The sequence below is a fragment of the Gopherus flavomarginatus genome, chromosome 12 (genome assembly GCF_025201925.1).
Source record: "Gopherus flavomarginatus isolate rGopFla2 chromosome 12, rGopFla2.mat.asm, whole genome shotgun sequence".
In the NCBI taxonomy this organism is placed as follows: Eukaryota; Metazoa; Chordata; order Testudines; family Testudinidae; genus Gopherus; species Gopherus flavomarginatus.
This window is the reverse complement of record NC_066628.1, coordinates 6312368-6330003: the sequence shown is the minus strand read 5'-3', so window position 1 is coordinate 6330003 and position 17636 is coordinate 6312368. Positions and strand designations below refer to the sequence as shown.

The following is a 17636-nucleotide window of genomic DNA, read 5'->3' as shown; positions in this document are numbered from 1 at the left end:
CAGAAAAACATACCTTCATCGCACCATCAATTGCTGCGCTGTGGGACACTTACCTTGAAGGATCCTGACATCTCCAGTGCCGTGCCTGTCCTGGGAGCATGAGTATGCGAGTGTGAGTGTGACACCCTTCCCCCGCCCCCCCCGCACACACCTTCTTTTAAGCTTAGCTATCAGTATAATAAATGTGCTGCTTTCTGCCAGATTCTGGTGGGTCATTAGTCCTCCCTAAGCTTACTAGCTGGCCCAATTTCAGGTAACACATACAACAGCCCTGAAGTTTAACTGTGTCCTGCCTTGTGAAAAGAGCTCTGGCCTGGCTTTCACCAGCAAGTAACGCTGAGGTGCAGGAAGAAAGGGAGCATAATAGAGTTATAAGTAATATTGTGTGAGTGACCCCAGGCCTCATTACGCCAGCGGGGCCGTCTACCTTTCTGGGTTGGTTTTTATTCCACTTTGTGTGGCCCTGGATGACAATGAAGTTGCCCCAAACCAGGTAGGACAAACTCTTTAGGGTGACCAGATAGCAAGTGAAACATCTTGACAGGCGGTGGGGGGTTATAGGTGCATTTATAAGAAAAAGCCCTAAATACTGGGACTGTCCCTATAAAATCGGGACATCTGGTCACCCTAAAATTCTTGCTCAGAGATGCACTGTATGTTTGTACAAACAATAGGGTCCACACTGCAATGAAAGACCCCTGACATGGCCAGGCCTGGCTCAGCTGGCTGGGCCACACAGGGCTCAGGTTGTGGGGCTATAAAATTGCAGTTGTAGATGTTCAGGCTGGAGCTGGAGCCCCATGGGGGAGGCTCTCAGATCTCAGGCTCCAGCCCAAGACCAAATGTCTACACAGTTCATTTTAGCCCCATAGCGAGATAACCCAGGCTCACACTCAAGGCCACAGGGCTTTTTTTTATCTCAATGTAGACATAACCCAAGCCACATACCCAGCTGGTGTGAATTGGCCATAGCTCCATTGGAACCCTTGGGGCCAGATCCCCAGCTGGTGGGAATCAGAGGGGAGGATCTGACCCATGGGACTTGCAACACACACACATATTGCAGGCACTCCCCAGCTGGGAAGGGGGATGTGAAAATTCACTCCTGACACAGCCCCGCAAGGGGCAAGGATGAATCAGCCAGGCTGAGCTGATCATTCCCACTCAAATCCCCAGCCAGCTGCTCAGGGGCCTGGGACAGTTTAACCTGAGTGAGGGGGCATGGATCTCAGTGTCATGGGCTGTGGGTGGGACTTGCTCTGCAGGTTTCTACAGTTAAAGGGCAGAGAGGAGGCACTGCTGACTCTGTCCCTGCTGGGTTTCGTAGACTCATAGAATCTCAGGGTTGGAAGAGACCTCAGGAGGTATCTAGTCCAACCCCCTGCTCAAAGCAGGCCCAGTCCCCAGACAGATTTTTGCCCAAATCCCTAAATGGCCCCCTCAAGGACTGAACTCACAACCCTAGGTTTAGCAGGCCAATGCTCAAACCACTGAGATATCCCTCCCACATCCCCCCTACTTGATGGGGTGGAGCAAAGTGAGTAAGCGGGGAAGGGGCTTATTAGCTGTTGTCTCCAGGGCACTGTTGCTCAGATGGAGGACAGCGTAACTTTACAAACAGCTACCATCACAATTCACCAGCAGTCACAGTTACTGACATCTACTGGGTGTTCTTTTCTGCTGCTCTGTGACAATGTGCTGCCCCTCCATGTCCAGATGTAGCAAACTGTGATGGGTGGGGGGGGTGCCTGTCACATCTGGTCCAGGGGTAGAAAATTGTGACAGGTGGGAGTTCACGTGGCACAGCTCGCTACCTGTTGCCTTTCCCCAGCCTTGGTCCTGAGGTAGCAAATTGTGATGCAGTCACAGTTGCTATTCTACCTTTCTCCAGCCTCTGGTCCAGGAGTAGCAATTTGTGATGGATGGAGGTACGCCTGTCACAACTTGCTAGCTTTCACCTTTCTCCATCTCCCGATCCAGGGAGCAGCACGTTGTCATTGCCCAACACAATTGGCTACCGTTGAGAAAGCTCTGTTGGAAATTTGGACACAAAGAAAGAGAGGGAGCGTTGTCATTTGGAAAAGCACAGCTACAGAGTTAAAATGCAGGGTCATTGTATGTAAACCTCATAATGACGCTATTGGTTTTTTCTTTATTAGTCTCATTGCCCGGAGATGCTGCTGCGAAGGCCAAAACTATAACTGGGTTCAAAAAGGAATTAGATCAGTTCATGGAGGACAGATCCATCAATGGCTATTAGCCACGAAGAGCCTGCAGAGATGGCTGCTCCGGGATCAGGGCAGGCTCCAGGAACCAGTGGTGGAAGCACATGCCTGGGGTGGCACATGCTAAGGGGTGGCACTCCATCTGTTCTTGGGGTGGCACAGTCCGGGTGGCTGTTTTCTTTTGTTTTGCCTGGGGGTGGCAAAAATGGTAGAGCCGGTCCTGGCCAGGATGTGCCATCTGTGGTGCTCAGGGTTGGGAAAATAAAGCCTCAAAGACAGGGCCACCCAGAGGATTCAAGAGGCCTGGGGCAAAGCAATTTTGGGGGCCCCTTCCATAAAAAAAAAAGTTGCAATACTATAGAATACTATATTCTTGTGGGGGCCCCTGTGGGACCTGGGGCCTGGGGCAAATTGCCCCACTTGCCCCCATCTCTGGGCGGCCCTGCTCAAAGAAGATTCCCAGACAGCCTCTGAATCCATTAAAGGCCATTTTTCCTCATGACTCAAGACAAAGGAGTCTGGGAGTTTGAGAAACTAAATTCCACTTTATTCTTTCCAAGCCAGAAATAAAAGCTAAAATCTCCTCCTCACGCCCAGAGCCCAGCTCAGCACATGGCATTTCAGCCCCAGCTCAGGACGGTGCTGCTCCTGGCTCCCACAGGCATCAGCAATGAAGCAACATTGTACAGTGGGCAGAAAAATGCAGAGGATCCATTAGAGATGCTGGGATTCAGTCACAGAGGCAAACACTGTGAGAGCAGGAAAGCCAAGGAGCTCGGGTTAATGGGAGTCGGAGAATGGTGCAGCATCTCCAATCCCGGCTGAGGGGTTTATCCCCCAGGGACGTCCTTGGCGTGCATGTGGTGAGTGTGACAGAGAGAGCCTCCATCGTCGCAATAAAGGACGCTGTGGAGGGAGGTAGCGGTGACCATCTTGGTTCACAGACTCTCCATTGCCCTCCAGTCGCAGTGATGGACATCAGCTGGCCTCAGGGCCGGCCAGGCCTGTTGACTTCCCTAATTTCCTTCCTATCTCTGCTCAGCTTCGTTCACCCAGGAATCACTGGTAGACCCAGCAACTCCACAAGCAGAATCATTTGTAGCCCTTTGGGATTCACAGACAGTTTCACCCAGTGATCACAGGCTAGTTCCTGTCTCTCTCCGGCTCCAGTGCAGCAAGTTAACAATTCTCAGCCTCGGCTGTCTGGCTCTCCAGAGAAAACCCTGCAGTTTCCCAGCCCTTTATCTTTCTCCTGACCTATCTCCCATCACTGCAGGGATCCATCAGGAACTTCCTTCCCCATTTCAGTCTCTGCCTCTCGGCCTGCGACTCTCACACTGGCTCCGTCCGGTGTTTGTGCTGATGGTGCCGTACAATAATCATTGTTCAAACAACACTAAGATCTCATGCAAAGGGTCATAAAATGGTACCAGTAAAATAAGACAGTGCTTTAGCAAACGGTCATTTGTCTTATAAACCTGCACGATGTCCTGCAAAACAAAACTAATATCCTACTAGGTGACCAAATGGCCTTCAGCAAACAGAGAACAATCCCCAATACAGTGTGGACTACAAGACACTCTAAGTTTCATAATAATCAGCATCCTGGAGCTTGTTTCAGATGATTCAAAATCAGGAGAACAGACTTTCCCATGTTCTCCTCTGAACTCTCTATACCTGCTCTGTTTGGAGCCTCCTTAGACGGTCACCTTAGTTACAAAACTTTTAGCATCATCCTAATGAAAGGAGAAAACCAAAACTACTGTCTGCAAATAATCGGAGGTTGGTAGGAAAGATACCAGAAGCTGCTTCACCAGTATGTGTACACTGGGATTTAAGCTCTGACCAATCACACAGAGTGGGGGATTCATTTGAATTTCTCCTCCAGGTCTGTGATACTTAAATCTCCAGCCCTCATGCGTCTGACTTAGCATGAATGAAATCAAAGACATCTGCAGAGGAATTGGATTTAAAAAAAAATAAAAAACTAAAGCCAGTCCTAGTGTTGGAACTGATAAAATTTCTCTCCTGTGTGGAGTCTCCAATGTCAATTCCTCTTGAAACATTTTCCAAGTTAAAGATATTTAAGAAGTCTGTTCCCTGTATGGATTTCCTGATGCCTGATACAAGCTGACCCCAGCTGAAGCATCTCCAACATTCAAGGTTTCTCTCCCATGTGGATTCTCTGATGTCGAACATGGGTTGATCTCCGACTGAAACTTTTCCCACAGTCGAGGCATTTATAGGGCTTCTCTCCTGTATGAATTTTGTGATGTTTAATACGGGCAGAGTTGTCAATAAACCTTTTCCCACAGTCCAGGCACTTATATGGTCTCTCTCCTGTGTGAGTTCTTTGATGTGAAATCAGATTGGAACTCCAGCTGAATCTTTTCCCACACTCGAGGCATTTATAGGGTTTCTCTCCTGTGTGGGTTCTCTGATGTGAAATGAGGTACGCACTCTGATTGAAGCTTTTCCCACAGTCTGGACACTTATAGGGTTTGTCTCCCGTGTGGGTTCTCTTGTGTCTAGTAAGGTGCGCGCTCCTATTGAATCTTCTCCCACAGTCGAGGCATTTATAAGGTTTCTCTCCTGTGTGGACTCTCTGATGAATAATAAGGGCAGAACTGTCACTAAATGCTTTCCCGCAATCCAGGCATTTGTAGGGTTTCTCTCCCGTGTGGTGCTTCTGATGTCTAACAAGCTGCATGTTCCAATCAAAACTTTCTCCACAGTGCAGGCATTTATAGGGTTTTTCTCCTGTGTGGCTACTCTGATGTGAAATAAGATCTGAGCTCAGAACAAAGCTTTTCCCACAGTCCAGGCATTTATAGGGTTTCTCACCTGTGTGGGTTCTCTCGTGCCTAATAAGATGTGAGCTCTGAATGAAGCTTTTCCCACAGTCAAGACATTTATAAGGTTGCTCACCAGTGTGGGTTCTCTCATGCCTAATAAGATGCGAACCCTGATTGAAACCTTTCCCACAATCAAGACATTTATAGGGTTTTTCCCCTGTGTGGATCCTCTGATGAGAAATAAGGTTTGCGGTCTGATTGAAACCTTTCGCACAGACAAGGCACTTGTAGGGTTTCTCTCCAGTGTGGATCCTCTGATGGGAAATAAGGTGTGATCGCCGTATAAAGCTTTTACCACACTCAGTGCATGTGTTTTTTCTCTCTTCTGTGGGGATTCTCTGCTGGGCTGTGGTTTCCTTGAGATCCTCGCAATCTCCACCATGATTTATGGGTTCACATGTTTTCTTCCCTGGGCTGTATCCCAGCAGCCTCTCCGACCTGCACTGGTTTTCGCAGGTTTTTCCTGGCTTATGATTCTGGTAAAAATTCTCCTCGGATCTTCCCAATACCGTTCCCTGCAGACCCACGTCCTCACCACCTTCCTGCTGTGGATTCTCCTTCTCCTTCACCATCCCAGCACCCCCTGGAATACAGAGAGCAAATCCAGACAGGAGTCATCCCCCGGGCTGGGGAGAAAGTAATGAGAGGGGAACAGCAAAGAGGGGAAAAACACACAACTTCTGGGGAGACTGAGAAAGGGAACATTTACTAAACCCCTCTGTCAATTTTCCTGGTCAGAGGTGCACTGTGATCCATTAAACTGGGATATTTCTCCTCATCTTCCAAGCATGGAAACTCCTCCGTTTTTAAGTCCTCTCTCTCTCTGTAGTTTCACAGTGTACTGGCACCACAGGGTGTACAGAGGTTTTAAAAATAAATTTTAAAAAATAATAAAGCCTCCCTGCTTGGAAGAAATAACCTAGTTCTAACAGACAACACAGAGCACCAGGGACCCACAACACAGAAATTGGATTCTGCCTCTAGATCCTTTCCAAACACCCAGGGGATCATAAAGTCTAGGGGCGGTCTCAGTCAGCGTGTGGGTGGGTGACATCTGCCTCAGAAAGGGAGCTAGTCCCAGGAAGGGAGGGGAAGAGACATGAATGAATATAGACAGGACAAGACGATGCTTCTGCCATCTCAAAGGATTCAGGACAGAGATGAATTAGGCCTCCCTTGTGTTTCCGAGTCTCCTATCCCATGGCTAAGGGAATGGAGATCAAAGTCTGTCTTAAACGGGCTGTGGGGACTATGGGGTCATTCCCCTGAAATTGAAGGGTCTGTCTGCACAGCTGCTGGGAGGTGTGATCACCAGCTTGGTAGATGGACAAGCACAAGAGTTAAATAATAGCAGTGTGGCCATGGCAGCATGGCCTTGGCTCAGACTAATCACCTGAGTTCAACCCTGCTCCACCTCTGGGCATGTCCTCAGGTGGCTAGCCCAAGCCGCAGCGTGGCTATTTTTAGGTGCTAGCTCTAGCAGAACTCGTGCATGTAAATCTACTTGAGCTGGGAATCCCACCTCCCCGATACTGTGTAGGTGTAACCTAAGTGACCAGAGAAGAACCTGAGTAGGAATCAAAATGGCCACATCACAGACTCTCCCCAACCCCGGCTTCCAAAAACCAAGGCAACACAACTCCCTTACCCAGAGAGGTCACCATCTCATAGTTTTCCTGCATGACGTCCCTGTAGAGGGCTCTTGGACCAGGGTCCAGCAAAGCCCCCTGTCCCTGGGTGAAAGACACAGCCACCTCCTAGAAGGTCACCGGCATCTGAAACAATAAGCACCAGAGATATAGAATCCCACCCGCACCTTGCTCAGAGCAGCCCGGGGGCTTCAGGAGGGGAGAAAGAGAGAGCTTCTTGTCCCTCCCAGTCGGTGGAGGAGGGCAGGGGCCTTCCCATTTATCACACACGTGCTAGCCAGAGGCTGATACAGGAAATGGAGCCCCCTTAGCAGGGTCCAGGGACAGGACTCCCAACCCCCTCCCCATTCCCAGCAGCTGGGTGTGAGGGGATCGGGCCTCTCCCTGGGGCCTCACCCCTGGGTGCCCCCTTTGTATTTCATAGCAGCCTCTATCTAGTGGGTTCAGGCTCCAGCACTGAAAGTCCAGTCAATTTTCCCAGCCCTGTTGGTTTCTTTCCCGTTCCAGAAATGGGGGAATTTTCATTCCAGCCTCCAAAGGGTCCTGTTCTGAACATTATGCCACAAACTGAAGATGTCCCAGCAGGCTTGTCCCATCCTGTCACCAGCTCCCTCGCCCTGTGTATTTCCTGCTCCAGTCCTTCTAACACAAACCCACCAGCAGCTCCCTGAAAATCCCCTCTCTGAACGGGTTTCCCGTCCCCCTGCAGGGCGTGTTGTTGTCACTGGGATTGGGCAGCCCTACCTCTGTGGGGAGCTCCATTTTCAGATAGAGAGTGAAAATTCATATAAAAGTTACAACCATCGATAACAATAAATGTTGCTAGAAAAAGGCACGCAAAGGAGACAGGCCGGGTCAGCCTAAACGGAAAGGTCTAAATAGACAGGGGAGGAGTGGGCCTGAAACCTGGTTTCCTAAAACCCAGGTGAGTGCCCTGCCCCAGGGCTGGAGTCAGTCTCACTCCCTCTTACGCAACACATATGTAACCATTTCTATGTGGTGGAACAGCTTAAATGGGAGAGACTGGGCCGTACGCTGGAAAAGCCCAAAGCCCTTTGCACCAAACTCCAGGAAAGGGTTCACAGCTGAGAGTGACCAAGTAGAGATAGCTGCCTGTGTCCCTTGAGGACCCACCCCTCTCCTCAGCATTTCCTATTGGCTAGCTCAGGCAGCTCCCCACTCAGCATGCTGTGTTTTGTGGATCCAATTTTCAGCCGTGCCCAGGTATAACATAGGGAGACTAACTCAGGGCTGCAGATTCCACTCAGAGGCAGGACATCTGAACATTAGGGGCTGCTATGCTGATCTTGTAATGCCTAAATCCCTTTGTATATCCAGCCCGCGGCAATTTTCCCATCAGTATCTGAGACACACTGGCCCCTTAGCAGAGGGAGGCTCATTAAATATGGAGGAAACAACTTGATTCGCTGACATCAGGGGGAAAGTTTATCATCGTGGAGTTTAATCTCCCCCCCACCCAATCCCCATGTGGTGTTATGGATTTTTAAGGCCAGAAGTGGAAGAGACCATTGAATTTAGAAAACCTAGTCTGACCTCCTGAATGATAGAAGCCAGTGCAATTCATCCAGTTACTCCTGCATTGAGCCCAGTCACTTGACTAAAACACATGTACCAAGGCATCCAGTGCTGAATTTAAGAGATGCAAAATCCACCACTTCCCTTGTTAGTTTTTTCAGTAGTTAATTGCCCTAATTTTCCATTTGTATTTCTCTGGCTTTCACTTTCAGCCATTCTTTCTCCTTACACTTTTCTCTGTTAGAATTCAAGAGGTCTTTAGAGCACCTGATCATTTCTTCTTGTAATCAAATCAATGTCTCAGGGCAATATTTCTCCTCCCCTATATAATTCAAAAATTAGAATGCAAACATCCATGATTTTGACGAGATTTTCTATTCCTATTTGATAACTAAGAGAGAAAATATGGAAATGATTCACATGTAAGTTAATTAGAAAGGAGAAGTCAATTAATTTTTCTTAGTAGTGGGTATTTAGAGAAATAAATTCTCAGATCATACATGAATCTATAAATAGAGAAATTGGACAACATTTGAGAGGATTTCATATTAAAATCTGGCAAGTGGAAAAAAGCGGAAAAAATCTGAAAGGTTATAGAGCGGTATTTTATTAATGGAGAGTAAAGGGACTAGACTAGTGATGATTCTATTGCTATATTTATATATAGGCCTGGCAGAATTTTTTTTAACTATGTCAATGGATAATATCAATGTCCATTTTTAAGGGTTTCCATTTTGTTTTTATTGATTTAAATTTTCACAGTAGCAGGAAATTACAGGGTGAGTCAGACAATAATTATTTCATGACTGCAGGGCTGCCCAGAGGTGGGGGCAAGTGGGGCAATTTGCCCCAGGCCCTGGGCCCCACAGGGTCCCCCACTATAGAATACTATATTATCATATTGCAACTTTCTTTTTGTGGAAGGGGCCCCTAAAATTGCTTTGCCCCAGGCCCCTTCAATCCTCTGGGCGGCCCTGCATGACTGTTGATATTGGGATTAAAAAGTTAAAACTTTATAGCCATTAAAACACACATTGTCAGCATCACATGTCAAAACATACCAAGTAACTATCCTTAAATCAAACTTTAAGAAGTTTGAGAACATGACCTATGAAGGAAGGCTGAAAGAATTGGGTTTGTTAGTTTGGAAAAGAGAAGACTGAGACAGGACATGATAGCAGTTTTCAGATATCTAAAAGAGTGTCATGAGGAGGAGGGAGAAAACTTGTTCATCTTAGCCTCTAAGGATAGGAGACACAATGGGCTTAAACTGCAGAAAGGGAGGTTTAGGTTGGACATTAGGAAAACTTCCTGTCAGGGTCATTAAACACTGGAATAAATTGCCTAGGGAGTTTGTGGAATCTCCATCTCTGGAGATATTTAAGACTAGGTTAGATAAATGTCTATGTGGGATGGTCTAGACAGTATTTGGTCCTGCCATGAGGGCAGGGGACTGGACTCGATGACCTCTCGAGGTCCCTTCCAGTCCTAGAGTCTATGAATCTAAGTTCTCAAGCATTATTTCTCTTACTTTGCCTCTCTGTTCATTTTGATTATTATCCATGGAAATACTTGTTCATCTGTTTGTGTGTGTAGGGTGAAAGTGACATTCACCCTACAAAAAATATAATTTGTCCAAGCCTATTTATACAGAAGGGAAATGAAATTTGAGCAGACTGATCTCACTAAACCACCCACACACTACACCAGTAGCAGGTTATTCAGGCTGCCTGGCACATGTGTATTAGGATATAGTCTGTGAGCGGGTCACACTCTGGGCTGTTCAGCAGACCAGGATCCTGCAGGTATCGCTGATGGAGCAAACAGGGCCCAGCAGCAGTTCAGGGCCGGGGAGATTCACCCATCGCTGGGGCGCGAAGGGGCCTGTCTCGGGGAGGGAGGGGCTCAGAGGTTTGTAGCGGGGTTATATTTGCAGATCAACAATAACCCCCCCCCCATTTCAATCTCATTTCTCACCCCTCCCCTCCCTGACAACCCAGCCCCAGGGACACAACAGGGAACCCCCTGGGCCTGCCCATGCCCTCCCCCAGCCGCTCTCCCCCCGGGGGTCCGCCCGTGACTCCCCTCCCGCTTGAACCCCCCACTAGCCCGGAGCAGATCCTGGGCAGAACCTGGGCGGCGACTCGCTGCTGGGGCCGCAGCTCCGGTCCCTCGGCCAGGCGCTTCCCAGCCAGGGAGCAGCTGCCCGGGGCGGCGAGATCTGGGGCAGCTCGTGCAGAGTCACTTTCCTGCCCGGCCCCGGCCCTTCCCCCGGGCCCCCCCTCACCTGCAGGCTGCGGCTCGGGGCTGGGGCGGGCAGAGCCCGGGGCGGGGAGGGGGGTCAGTGCCGGGCTCGCCCCGCACGGACCCCGCCGGGGAGCGGCAGCGGCTCAGCCCGGGCTCCCGGCGCACAATGGAGGATCTGACCCGGGAAGGTAAACAGAGCCGGGGCCGGGGCAGGCTCTGACTGTCACCCAGACCGGGCCCCGCGCAATTCGCGGCTGGGCTTCTAGGGACGGAGGATGCTCAGTCGAGGTCCCTTCCACGTGTGTGATTGTCAGACACCCCCCGGGTGCTGGGCCGGGCTGCCCCAGGGGCAGGGGTTGCAGGGAACGGGTCTAGCGCTAGGACCCAGAAGGGAGCTCGGGACGGAAGTGAATTCTCTACAATAACGCGTGGTTGCTGGCGGAGTCCCGGTTCCCTACAAGATCCCCGAGCCCCGGCGGCTGGTGCTGGGAGCCCGGAGCCCTGGCTGCAGCCGGGAGAGGGGAATCTCCAGCAGGGCCCTTCCCGCTGCTCCCCAGGAGCCTCTCCCAGGGCAGCTCCGCCAGCCTGACCAGCATCTCGGTATAGGGAAGCCAGATCCCCCCACACCAGAGCTGAGATCCCAGCCCCGAGCGGGAGACGCCCTCCACTGATCAGCCCCTGCTCTCAGGCACAGCACACCCTGGATGGGGAAGGTAAGAGGGACCTTCATTGCACTCCCCGCACGAGGGAACGGTGCCTCCGGGTTTCACTCTGGCTTCAGGCAGTGGGGGTGACCCCACTGATTTCCCTACACCCAGAGCCGGCTCTAGGCACCCGCAAATTAAGCACCGGCTTGGGGCGGCACATTTTCAGGGGCGTTCCAGCCATTTTTTGTGTGTTTTGTGTTGTTTTTTGCTTCAGGCGGCAAAAGCCTAGAGTAGGTGTAGTGAAGGATATTGCCCCTTGTAGGAATGTGCTACCTGCAGCGTTTTCCGATCCCTATAGATTGTTAGAAGCCGCTATTGTATTAAACTGCTACCCGATGTAGCAAATGCCTACCTACATGAAACTTTCTTGCACGATAATATATGTGAAATTGCTACGGTAGAGAGATCTGTAGCAGTTAGTGACACGTATAGATTGCAAGAAACAGCTTCTGGAAAAAGATGCTACTTTATTTGTACATGCTAGAAAACTGTTATCATATTTCTATGCCATTATCTCAGTCATTAAGATTTTGAATAGAAACATATCCAGACCTGATCCCTGGAGAATCCCACTTGTTATGTCCATCATATTTATCGTTATGTCCATCTAGGTTTCATTTCCATAGTTTGTTTATGAGGAGGTCATGGAAGACCATACCAAAAGCTTTACTAAAGGCAAGCTAGACCACACGTACTGCTTGTAAGCTTGTTACACTTAAAGCTATCCAGTTGGTTTTACACCTGAGACTGCTTGAAATAACTTTTTTAGCAAGGTTGGACCTTTTGCTGCTGCGGGTTGCACGGTCCTACAGGTAGCAGTTTCACACGCACACACGTGTATGAAATTGCAAACTGCAGGGATGTGCTTACCTGTAACACTGCAATGTGATGAAGCTGCTGTAATTCCCACAGGCAGCAGTTTCTCACACCACCCATATGTGAGACTGCTGTCTGTAGGAATCAGCTACAGTGGCAGCAGGTCCTAACGCCTTGCCAATGATGAGTGGCCATTACACTGCAGTCTGCCCCAGTGAGCAGGGGCTAGATGATGACTGGCAGTAGCCACTGAGACAAGGTGGGTTTAGAGGGTTAGGGGTTCCCCTGGGAGGGGAAACCCAGAATAAGGGGTTACTGTGGGGGCAGCACCCCAAGGTAAAGGGCACTGGCGTCCGGCAGGGACACAGGTGCCAGCGGCAGATGAGACACTGGGTAGTAGGAGGCGCTCTGTACCCTGGAGAGCTAATTCCCTAGACGTCCAGCAGGAGTCGCTGCGCTGATGAGTCTTGACCTCACTTCAGTGCCATTGGATTAAAGGAGCTTTTGTGGCAAGAACCACCAGTAGAACAATGTATGTGTAATGTAACTATGTTAAAAACTCCCACCTTAATCCTATTACTTCCCAACTCATGAGGATAAAAGAACTAATGCGCTGGTGGTGGGAAGAGCCAAGGGCTTCAGCAGCAGTGGGTGTGGGAGGGCACTGGTGGGGGGTGGGGGTGAGAGCCCAGGACTGGGGTAGGGGGCAATCAATTTTTTTTTGCTTGGGGTGGCAAAAAACCTAGAGCTGGCCCTGCCTACACCATCCCTGAATCTCCCCCCACCCAGTCTTGTGAACTAGTTACATGCCAATTTAGTGACTGTTTGGAAATCTGAACTGAAAATGAAACGTTAATATACACTTTTAAAGCATTGTACAATACAGTATATGATAAAATACGTGTATCTGAAAAAGTATAATAGATTTGAAAAGTATGAACATAGACTAGCTTCCTTATACAGCTGTTTTTTATGACAATGTCAGTGCATTCATGTCGGTGATGTTGGCCAACCTAATAATTTCAAATGATGATTTGTAAGCAAAGTCTAAATGAGCTCTCCCTGACAGCTAGTGATGAGCTAGGGGCTGTGGGGAAAGGCTTCAGGACCAGATACATTCACACCTAATCTACCTAGGTATCCAGCAAACAGAGCTGTGTTGCCCGAGTGATAGATTTTGGCTGGGGTTGGGGTACAAACCACTTGAATGTGGGGGGGAATGGGGGATGAAATGTTGTTCTTATTGTATGAGTAAAGGACAGTAGAACTGTACTTAGCCTGTGCTGATTGAGGGCATCCATACAGAGGGTGTGGACAGGTGTTTTGCTTGATGGTCTGTCTGATTCACAAGTACTATTTGACCTGCCCCTCTCCACTGTTTAAAGACAGAGCTGATTAGGCTTCACAGATAGACTTTTGTTCTGTTAAGTGACCACTGCAGCTGAAATCACTGATAATCAGATCTAAGTGCTTAGAGCTGCTGTGGGACAATATTTCTATGGAAGAGACTGCCCAGTCTGCACTAGCAGCAAGATTCCCCCACTGAGAGCTCAGCTGAAATGACTGAGAGCTGGGTGGAACCTCCAGAGACCAACTCGCAGAGGTCACCATGGCAGGTGGCAGCAGAAGGTGACAGCGCAGGGCCAATGGCAACAGAGCGGTGGAGTGAACAGTGGCACAACGAACAACAGTGGCCAGAACGAACAGTGGGCAGCTGGAGGAATGAGCAAGGTGCCTTCTCGCCCCCCACCTGGGAGGTGAACTCGCATGAAAGCACCTCTGAACTCTGAGTCTCCACTGACCAAGGATAACACCGCTGAGTGGGGTGCGGTGGAGGGAAAAGTGAGGGGCACATTAAATAAACGTTTGTTTGTTGGACTATATTTTAGTGACTTTCCCAGTCACAAAACTAGCATTCTGGAGCAATGGAAACTTACATAAATATGTTTCCTAGTAAGCCAAGTTTTTTAAAATGCATTATTTGCCAAGGTTGTTATCACACATCATTGCTATCTTGAGAAGTCATTATGTTGGGGAGTTTCTGTACTAAACATTTTTATTATTATAATTAATTTTTACATAAGAATGGTCATACTGGGTCAGACCAATGGTCCATATAGCCCAGTGTCCTGTCTTCCGACAGTGGTCAAGGCCAGGTGCTTCAGAGGGAATGAACAGAACAGGAAATAATCAAATGATCCATCCTCTGTTGCCCATTCCCAACAGGCAAACAGGCTAGGGACACTCAGAGCATGGTATTGCATCCCTCCCCATCCTGGCTAATAGCCACAGATGGACCTGTTCTCCAGGAATTTATCTAGTTCTTTTTTTAATCCTGTTATAGTTTTGGTCTTCACAGCATCCCCTGGCAAAGAGTTCCACGGGTTGACTTTATGTTGAGTGAAGAAGTTCTTCCTTTTGTTTTTTTGGTTTTTTTAAACCTGCTGCCTATTAATTTCATTGGGTGACCCCTAGTTCTTGTGTTATGTGAAGGATTAAATAACATTTCCTTATTCCCTTTCTTCACACCAGTCAAGATTTTATAGATGTCTATCATATCCCCTCTTGGTAGTCTCTTTTCTAAGCTGAAAGTTCCCACGCATTTAAATCTCTCCTCCTGTTTCATACCCCTAATCATTTTAGTTGCTTATCTCTGTATCTCTTCCAATTCCAATATATCTTTTTTGGGATGGGGTGACCAGATCTGCACACAGAGTTCAAGGTGTGCACATACCATGGATTTATATAGAGGCGATATATCTTCTGTCTTATTATCTATCCCTTTCTTAAGGATTCTCAACGTTCTGTTTACTTTGTTGACTGCCGTGGCACATTGAGTGGATATTTTCAGAGTGCCATCCATAATGACTCCAACATCTCTTTGTTGAGTGGTAACAGCTCTTTTAGACCCCATCGTTTTGTGTGTATAGATTGTTTTCCAATGTGCATTACTTTGCATTTCTCAACATTCTGCCATTTTGTTGCCCAGTCACCCCGTTTTGTGAGATCCCTTTGTAACTCTTTGCAGTCTGTTTTGGACTTAACTGTCTTGAATAGTTTTGTATCATCTGCAAATTTTGCCACCTCACTGTTTACCCATTTTTCCAGATCATTTATGAATATGTTGAACAGTAATGGTCCCAGTACTGACCCCTCAGGGATACCACTATTTCTCTCTCTCCATTCTGAAAACTGATAATTTATTCCTACCCTTTGTTTCTCAACTTTTAATCAGTTACTGATCCATCAGAGGACTTCCCTCTTATCCCATGATGGCTTACTTTTCAATAGTCAATTTAAATTAAATACATTTTTAAAAAAAATATATATTTTTTTAGAAATCTAGACCTGTTATGTGTTTTGGTGTATTTTGCATTATCCTTATGTTAAATTTGCCTTATCCTAACAAAACATTTACTTTATTCAAATCTCTTTTATATATTGCAGGTCAAAGTGAAAATGAAAAGATAAAAAACAATACAACAATTTTTCCACTCAAAGGCCTCAAAAACTAACCAAGGTGAAGAACACATCAAGAACCAAGCATATATCAACATGTCATCTGAAGGTTCAAGAGGTGTATCTACATCCGACCAGCCCGAAGCACAAATTCAGCTACCTACTGAAGAAACAGTGTCTCCAAAACCTAAAGGCAGTTCCCGATGTTTGTCAGTCAAAGTATTCCCATTTATTCATGTTATAAAAGATGGCTATTGGTGCACCTCTTGCAAAAAAGCTTACAAAGAAGGCAAGCTTCCCAACGCTATAATTGGTAAAAGTGGAGGAGCTTGGTTTGTCAGACCGATCAGCAAAGCCAATGCTGACAAACTACGTGAAAAGGCAGCAAAACGCCAGGCCTCTGGATTGCATCATTATGCAGAAAGCTTTATAAGCCCACTTTCAAAGCCAATTTTAGAAGTACTTAATGAGGCTGTTAAGAATGCTGGAGACACAACACAGTTCATGCAAAGAAACATGGCTGTGGCATCATACTTTCTATTTAAGCAAGAGATACCACACACTACAAACTGGAGGCCAACGTTAAGTGCATTGTCATTTGTTCATCCTGAGTTGAACACTGGTTCCGAACAAGACCAGCAAATGTTCACTATCTTTCTGCAAGAAACTCAACTGACTGGCTAGAAGCATGTGGTGCAACAGTGAAAGACTCAACAGTGGAAAAAGTGAAGAAGTCTCTCACCACATTCAAAAAATTTGCATACATGGCTGATGAATGCACCGATGCCAATGGGCATCAAGTATTAAGTCATTGTGTACGTTATCTTAATGTCAGGGGTAGGCCAGTAGATGTGTCTTCTATAACTTGAACATCTAGAAATGCATCGGCTGCATCTGTGACAACCCATATTGTAGAAGAGTTAAATGCTTGTCAGTTGGACTCCAAACAGATGGCTGCATTTGATGGAGCTGCAAACTTCTCTGGAAGACATGATGGAGTACAAGCTTTGCTCAGAGAAAAGTGTAACCCTAATCTCTCCTATACACACTGCAGAGGCCATCTACACCAACTAGCACTAGTACGAGCTGCAGAATCTTCAAAAGACATTAAAAAAAGCTATAAATTTAATGTCTTCATTATATTTTTTCAGCAAGAGTCCAAAAATACTGAATATCTTGGAAAATATAGAAGATACACTGGGACTGAAGTTCAAATTAGTCCAACGTGGGAAAACCCACTGGCTTTCTCATGAGCCATCCTTGGCTGTTGTCTTAAAATTACTGCAGCCATTATTACTGGCTTTGGAAAGTATCTACCAAGATGGGATGGATCTAAGTAGTGAGGCTGGTGGATTACTTTTGCTACTGCCTTCAGAGAAGACTATTGCCATTCTCTCTCTTGTAAGTCTACTGTTGAAACCACTTGGGTCATTAAACAATGCTATCCAGGCATCTTCTACAACAGTAGTAGATCTTTGTCCAGCAATAGAAGCTATATATGGATCAATCAGAGAGCTATCCATTGAAAAAGTACTGGAAGAAGCAACGACTTCAGTCCAGAAGTTGACTAATGAAGGCATTTATATTGAATCCTTAAGTGAAGAGGACAAGAAGTGTTTAAGACAACTGGAGAAGTACACAGACCTGATTCTTAAAAATCTACAACAGCGACTTCTAGATTCTACTCAACCTCTACGTAGCTTTGACAGATCCCTGTCCTATAAAACACCGACAGTTGAGTGGAGTGAGGCACTACCAGCAATGGGGCTGCCATGTGATCAGGACAGAATAGAGAATTTGAACATAGAGTGGAATATCATACGAGGAATGAATGAAGATTTGACTTCAACTTTTTTTTTAATCATCGCTAGTGGCTCAACCCGATCTTTGTGCTATGTTTCCTGAGATGAAAGAAGTAGGAATTCATCCCTTGCTACTCCCAGTCACAACAGCTACAGTTGAGCGTTCTTTTTCATCATTTGAACAGAATTTTGTGTTCTGAAAGAAGTCGCCTTCTGCCTGATCATGTGAATGAACTAATGAGCATATCAGTTGAAGGAATGGATGTACCGGGCACACAAGAAGTCACCGAAGATGAACACATTGCATTCGAGAAGTTCATTAACAGAGTTGTGCAAAATT

The 17636-nt window shown here is 47.2% G+C and overlaps 2 protein-coding genes across 7 annotated transcripts in view; both read right to left on the bottom strand.

Annotated features, from left to right (window-relative positions):
• LOC127033326 (zinc finger protein 239-like) overlaps window positions 1–17636 on the bottom strand; it is a 156146-nt gene that overhangs the window by 12112 nt on the left and 126398 nt on the right. The window lies entirely within an intron of this gene.
• Window positions 2751–17636, bottom strand: part of LOC127033307 (zinc finger protein 501-like) — a 32260-nt gene continuing 17374 nt past the window's right edge. Inside the window, exons 1-3 of one of the 5 annotated variants that reach the window (XM_050921290.1) lie at window positions 10553–10670; window positions 6729–6855; window positions 2751–5663 (exon numbers count right to left, since the gene is read on the bottom strand). In XM_050921290.1, the coding sequence (XP_050777247.1) occupies window positions 4384–5663; window positions 6729–6762 (1314 nt within the window). In that variant the 5' untranslated portion in view covers window positions 6763–6855; window positions 10553–10670 and the 3' untranslated portion in view covers window positions 2751–4383. Of the gene's footprint in view, window positions 5664–6728; window positions 6856–10397; window positions 10508–10552; window positions 10671–17636 lie in introns of those variants that run through there. The other 4 variants (XM_050921291.1, XM_050921292.1, XM_050921293.1 and 1 more) reach the window with 4 other exon arrangements.